Below are 7,433 nucleotides of genomic sequence, written 5' to 3' on the forward strand. Positions count from 1 at the left end.
AAAAAAAAAAAAAAAAAAAAAAAAAAAAAAAAAAAAAAAAAAAAAAAGAAGAGCTGGGATTGAATCCTCACTTCTGTATTCACTTCTTGTGCAAGTGATTCCATTTTTTCCTAAAGCTTAGGTTCTTAATATAAAAGCATTCTAAATGATAGCCTATACCTTATAGTACTGTTGGGAATATTGAAAGAGATAATGCTTCTTTATAAGAATTGACTATAATTATTACCATTATGATTGCTACTAAGGAAGAATTTTCTGAGTTGATTTGAAAAGGGTGAGCAGCAAGTGTACATCTATCAGAGATTCCGTAAAGGAGATTCCCACTGGCTAGAAAATTGGCTTAGTGACTTCTGAGGTTCATGGCAACGCTTGAATTCTGTTGTTTCTTGGTCAATTCATGGTGAAAACAGATGGAAGGCCCTGGCTCATTAAAGTAAAATAAATTAAGATATCTTGAAGGCTTTTATAGATAATGGTTGTCACCATCTCCATTATCTGAGAAACAGGAGCATGAAGCTGTATCTTCAACCCCATATTGTTATCATCACTGTCATTGTCATCATGATTGATTATGATATGATCATGTCATATTTTAATTATGAATACCTTACTCTAGTGATTAATTTAAGCACCATATCTTACTTGTAAGGTAACACAAATATAATTCTTTCAACTTTACAGATGGGGAAAATGATATATAAAGACTTTCTCAAGGCCACTCAGATAACCACTCATTTCTCCCTTGGGCTGGTCAGTGAGTCCAACTATTGTTATTCCTTCTCCATGATTCTATTTTGGTGGGGTGGCCAAAGTGGAGGGGTACATGGGGACTTACCTCTCTTTTTTTATGTGCATGGGAGAAAAGAGAATAGGACACTATTACTTCTTGACATCTATTACACACTGGGCATTCTCTCATAAAATCTTATAATGAAGAAGGTATTATTTATCCATGTTTTACCTGAACTTGAAAATAAGACAGGTGAATTAGCAAAACCATAAACATGAGTTTTGATTCTGGTATATGTATGTGCTTAATTACTAAGGTTATTTGCAATTCTAAAAGTCTGTGACTCTTAAAAATGGGAGAGTATAGATCAGTCGTCTCTGACTACAGTGTTGAAAACACAGTGGGCTTGATTTTTAGTGAGCTGTAGACCTGGGATTCTACTAATACCACACCTTGGCTCAGAGTAGAGAATAAGTTCCCTTGGTGGGCACCCACTTTGAATGGCAAGACCAGTTAGGTGGTTTGATTCAGCAATATTGTTATGCAACATCAGATCTTAAGCTCTGGAAGTGTTCATTGTTGCTAGCCTGTATCAGGGAGTATTCAGACCAATCATTACCACATGGCTGGATCTGTTGTAAGGATTTGGAACTTTCAGGTGTAGCTTAATATGCTCCTGAGTCATGCAAGTCTCACTGCTTTCCAATGATGTGGTAAACAGATATTTTTATGTGATTCAGAGGTAGATTTTCCATGTTGTTCTATGTCATAGTTTCCCAGCCCATTGTTAACATTTCTTCTCATAGACTATTATTGCCTGGTTGATTCTGACTTTTTAAAATCAAAATGTATTTGCATTGGTCTGGTAGATATAGGCTTAATTTAGTTGATCATAAAGATATAGAATCCATCTATTACCATCGCCTTATAATTAAGTTCATTCAAATATTTTGTACCATTTCCATCCTTGCAAATAAGAAAATTGGGAAATATCTGCAGATTGCAGATGTTTCCCTTTTGTGGTGTCTTTCCTGAAACCTTTCCTTGTACCTCCTTCTTCTGTATCTAACCATCTTTTTTTTTTTTTACCTTTTCCCTGACACAGAAGTTCCTGAGGAGAAAAAAGGATGCTTCAGGCGGGCCTATGACCTATTTTGTGGCTTGGACCAGCAGAAGGGCCCCAAGATGACAAAGGAAGAGGAGGAAGCTATGAAGCTAAAGATGACAGACACCTCTGAGAAGCCTTTGTGGCGAACAGTAGTGAACATCAATGGCATCATCTTGCTGTCTGTGGCTGTTTTCTGCCATGCATTTTTTGCCTGAGCCTTGCCTTCTGTGGCAGGTTGTATTCAGGAAGGCCAGACTTTTTACTCTGCCTTCTTTAGTTCTATTCTGTGGTGTTAAGCTGGTGATAAAACCGTCAGTTGTAAATTTTGCCTTGTTGATAAGTGTGTACAGCTGTAATTACTGGGCTAACTAAAGAAAATCATTAATTTGCTGTTAACTTATGTTTTTGAGGCCAGTGTGGTATCATCAGCTGTTCATATTAGAGCAGCAGAAAGAAAGCCCAACTCAGTCATGTCCAGGAAAATGAGCACCAAGAAAGAAACCCTGCCATGTGTGATGCAAGTTTTTCTCAGGTAGATTCAGAATGTCAGTGTTGTTTGTGATTATTGAATATTATTTTAAGATTGTGATCTCCCTGGCTCATGTTCTTTTCCCTTCATGACCATCTTTTCTTAAGAAAAATATTTACCCTCTCATTATATCCTTGCCAAGTTTTTCCTGGCATAAGAAAAATCAATCTGATAAACAGACGAAATGCATTGAAGCTGAAGATGGGAACTTGATAGGGTCCCTGTCCTGGATGCTTTGCTCTCTGAAGGGAAAGCTTGAGGATGGCAGGACTTACCCCAAATGGAGGAACCCAGGCACCAGCCTTAGGCCAGTATGGAAAGTGCATAATCTTGAGTCAAGGGGATTTTCTGGCTTTCTTTAAAATGTCTGTTGTGAGTTCTTTATGTTTGCGATTTCACTTGTCATTTGCTTTGTCTAGAATGTCTTGGGCACTCAGTAATGCTTATGGACCAAAGGAATGATTTGGGCACTTACTTATAAATACTTGCTTTATTTTTATGTAAGCCTGGCCCTTGGTTACTATGTGTGTGTGTGTCTGCACAAAGTACAATCTGATGACTTTTATCAGTTGGAAGGCATTTTCTAGAGGCCACTCTTCCCCGCAGCGTGGATGCTGACAAATGAGCTTACTGATCTATCTCACATAATAGAACAAAGGTACCTCTTAGGGCATCTGTCTTCTCAAAGCAGCCACATTCTCCTGTAACATGGTAACAATTATCCCAAGATTCTCCTCTCCATGAATTCATGTGACCACAGCCTTTCCTTTTTGGGTGTCTTAAGTGGTGATCATCTATTGACCAAAGTTAGGGTAGGTGGTCTCTGTTCTGAGTGGTAACATTGAACATTTTCAGTTGACAGACGTATATTTGTTCAACCTAGGGAGACGTTTTAAAATATAATTGTAATTAATTAATTAAATTCTTTTAGTCCCACCTATGAAATCTCAATTATGTTGTAATATAAATGTTGAAATTAAGAAAAATTTGCATTAGTATTGACCTACTTCAAGCTAGTTTAGGAAAGAGCTGGAATATGAGATTCTGTGTTGCTGAGAGTGCTTTCTAGGCATATAAATGGTTCAACAGACAAAGGGATGGCTTGTTCTTTTAGAAGGTAAGACACTATTTGATACACCCTCCATATTGCCCTTAAGTGAGGCACAGAGGAGGCAAACGTGGAGAATTTCATGTGGCTGGCATTACTCAGCAGACTCAGTTTCATGTGAAGTTTGCGGTATTTTTGAGCTTTGAGAAGATAAAGGGAAAGGATTGAAAGCAGGTGGATGAAATGAGCACAAAGTAGATTGTCCTGGATTAAGTTTCTGGCATTGCCAATGATTCATGTGTATATTGTGGTAAATTATTTTACCTCAACTGTGTATTTTTCTCTTTGAAAAATGGGGACCTTGGTGCTTATAGCATCTACCTACCTCCTCTGGATGTGACTAGATCACTTTATAAATGGTATGAAAGATACATACCTGAAAGATGCAAAACAGATGTTATATTAAGCTTCATTTAGTCCCATAAATTAAAATGCATTACTTTAATACTAATAAAAAACATTAAAAATGTAACATCCGGGTTTCCTGTTTTCTAGATATTCTAAGTACTGACCATGCATGTGGTAAGCTTTAGTTGGCACAAGATGTGGATTAGGAAATAGGAGCCCAAAAAAGGTGAGAATGGAGTCTGGCAAATTGAATAAAAGATAGCAAAGGAGATGATGTCAACCTCAAGTTCTCTAGTAAATATGAGGTAATTCTACTTTCAATGCATAATGTCTTTTTAGGACAGACTAAGTTGTTTGGGTGACCAGGGGCCAGTAAGAAGTACAGAGGAAGTATAAAGGAGTACAAAGAAGAGCTACTTTTTCCCCCCTGAAATGGAAGATGGGTATAGAACTGAAAAATCAACAAATCCAAAAGGAAATCAAAGAGAAGAGCAGCAATTCTAGAAACTGAAAACCAACCACTTTCTGAAAGGTAGAATGTGCAGAGAAGCGAATCCAAAGCAACGGGAAGATAGACCATGGGGGGAGGGGCTGGCTGCCAGCAAGTAGTGGAACAATGGAACACAAAATCAGAAGTTTTAAAAGTCTGCTCCACTGAGGGACATTGCTCCAGAGGCTAAGCAGGGGTGGAGCTCTTGTGGGGACAGCATGGTCTCAGGTCCTGTGGGGTCACAGAAGGGTTGGGCATGTCTTAGTGTAGCAGAACTCACAGGTATTAGAGAGGGGAAGCTGACTACATAGATGGAACCAAGGAGTGAGCTCTCAGCTTGGAGTTACCTTAAACTGTGATCCGTGGCACAGTCAGTCCACTGCTCTTTGTGGCAGATCTGGGGAGACCTCCCTGGAAGAGCAGAGCAGCAGAAATCTCCAGGGCTTGGGGACTCCAAACAGGCTGTTTGCCAGAGACAGAAACGCTCGGTCACAGGCTGGGTGAGTTTGGAGTGTGTCCAGAGACTAGGGAGAGGCATGTGATTGAGTGCTTTTCTCTGAGACTGTGCTGAGGAGTGAGGCCCTAGCTCTTGGCTCCTCTCGGCCAGAGATTAGGAGGCCGTCATTTTCATTCCTGTCCTCCAGAGCTCTACAGAAAATGTTCAGGGAACAGAAGCTTCCGAGAGTGAACCCAAGCAGATTACTTAGCCCAGTCCCGGGCAAGGGTGGTACAATTCTGCCTTGGGCAAAGACACTTGATAATCACTATAACAGGCCTCTCCCCCAGAAGATCAGCAAGAACATCCAGCCAAGACCAAGCTCACTGTTCAAGGACAAGAGTGGAATTCCAGAGGAGGGGAGAGCAAAGCATGGAATGCATGGCTTTTCCCCCATGATTTTTTAGTATTGCAAAGTAAATTTAATTTTTTAATTTTTTTATTCTTTTAATTTTTATTTTAAAAAATTTTAAAAATTTTTTAATTAAAATTTTTTTGAACTTCTACTCTATCCTCTTTTAACTTTTTAAAACTAGCTTATCGTAAAAATAACTTTCTTCCAGTCCCATCCATGTTGCTACAAAAGTTGGGTATTCATCCTTTCTGATGGAGGCATAATACTCCATACTGTATATGGACTAGAAGAGATTATGCTGAGTGAAATAAGTCAAGCAGAGAGAGTAAATTATCATATGGTTTCACTTATTTGTGGAGCATAACAAATAGCATGGAGGACAAGGGGAGTTAGAGAGGAGAAGGGAGTTGAGGGAAATTGGAAGGGGAGGTGAACCATGAGAGACTATGGACTCTGAAAAACAATCTGAAGGGTCTGAAGGGGTAGGGGGGTGGGAGGTTGGGGGAACCAGGTGGTGGGTATCGGAGAGGGCACAGATTTCATGGAGCACTGGGTGTGATGCAAAAACAATGAATATTGTTATGCTGAAAATAAATAAATTAAAAATAAATAAAGAAAGAAAAAGAAAGAAAGAAAATTAAAAAAAGAATAACTTTCTTAAAAATCTTTTTGAACCTTCATTATTATAGTCATATTTCATCCTTTATTGTATCTAACTTTCTCTTTGTATACATATAGGGTTTTTCTTCTAAAAGATTTTGGGATACAACTTCTTTTAATTGATCAAAATATACTCTAAATCTAGCATAGGGCTTTGTTCTAGTTTTCAGCCTGAGCAAATTCTCTCCACTTTCTTTTTCTTTCTTTTCCCAACCAACTTATCTTATCAACTCCTTTTTTAGAATTTATTTTTAAAAAATTTTTTATAAACATATAATGTATTTTATTCCCCAGGGGTACTGATCTGTGAATCGTCAGGTTTACACACTTCACAGCACTCACTGTAGCATATACCCTTCCCAATGTCCATAACCCCACCCCCCTGTTTTGACCCCAATCCCCCCAGCAACCCTCAGTTTGTACTGTGAGATTAAGAGTCTCTTATGGTTTGTCTCCCTCCTGATCCCATCTTGTTTCATTTATTCTTCTCCTACCCCCCTAACTACCCACATTGCATCTCCACTTCCTCATATCAGGGAGATCATATGATAGTTGTCTTTCTCTGATTTACTTATTTCACTAAGCATGATACCTTCTAGTTCCACCCATGTTGTCACAAATGGCAAGATTTCATTTATTTTGATGGCTGCATAGTATTACATTGTATAAATATACCACTTCTTCTTTATCCATTCATCTGTTGATGGACATCGAGGTTCTTCCATAGTTTGGCCATTGTAGACATTGCTGCTATAAACATTCGGGTGCATCTGCCCTTTCGGATCACTACATTTGTATCTTTAGGGTAAATACCCAGTAGTGCAATTGCTGGGTCATAGGGTAGTTCTATTTTCAAGTTTTTGAGGAACCTCCATAAGGTTCTCCAGAGTATTTCCACCAGCTTACATTCCCACCAACAGTGTAGGAGTGTTCGCATTCTCCGCATCCTCGCCAGCATCTGTCATTTCCTGATTTGTTAATTTTAGCCATTCTGACTGGTGTGAGGTGGTATCTCATTGTGGTTTTGATTTGTATTTCCCTGATGCTGAGTGATGTGGAGCACTTTTTCATGTGTCTGTAGGCCATCTGGATGTCTTCTTTGCAGAAATGTCTGTTCATGTCCTCTGCCCATTTCTTGATTCGATTATTTGTTCTTTGGGTGGTGAGTTTGCTAAGTTCTTTACAGATTTTGGACACTAGTCCTTTATCTGATATGTCGTTTGCAAATATCTTCTCCCATTCTGTCAGTTGTCTTTTGGTTCTGTTAACTGTTTCCTTTGCTATGCAAAAGCTTTTGATCTTGATGAAGTCCCAATAGTTCATTTTTGTCCTTGCTTCCCATGCCTTTGGTCATGTTCCTAGGAAGAAGTTGCTGAGGCTGAGGTCGAAAAGGTTGCTGCCTGTGTTCTCCTCAAGGATTTTGATGGATTCCTTTCGCACATTGAGGTCCTTCATCCATTTTGAGTCTATTTTCATGTGTGGTATAAGGAAATGGTTTGATTTCTTTTTCTGCATGTGGCTGTCCAATTTTCCCAACACCATTTATTGAAAAGGCTGTCTTGTTTTCCACTGAACATTCTTTCCTGCTTTGTTGAAGATTAGTTGACTA

At 38.9% G+C, this 7,433-nt stretch overlaps 1 protein-coding gene across 1 annotated transcript in view; it reads left to right on the forward strand.

Moving 5' to 3' along the window:
• SLC5A1 (solute carrier family 5 member 1) overlaps positions 1–2,876 on the forward strand; it is an 84,532-nt gene extending 81,656 nt beyond the window's left edge. Inside the window, exon 13 of the mRNA XM_059409910.1 lies at positions 1,826–2,876. Coding sequence (XP_059265893.1) covers positions 1,826–2,053 — 228 coding nt within the window. The 3' untranslated portion in view covers positions 2,054–2,876. The remainder of the gene's footprint in view (positions 1–1,825) is intronic.
• Positions 2,877–7,433: the final 4,557 nt, after the last annotated feature.

The sequence above is a fragment of the Mustela nigripes genome, chromosome 8 (assembly GCF_022355385.1).
Source record: "Mustela nigripes isolate SB6536 chromosome 8, MUSNIG.SB6536, whole genome shotgun sequence".
In the NCBI taxonomy this organism is placed as follows: domain Eukaryota; kingdom Metazoa; phylum Chordata; class Mammalia; order Carnivora; family Mustelidae; genus Mustela; species Mustela nigripes.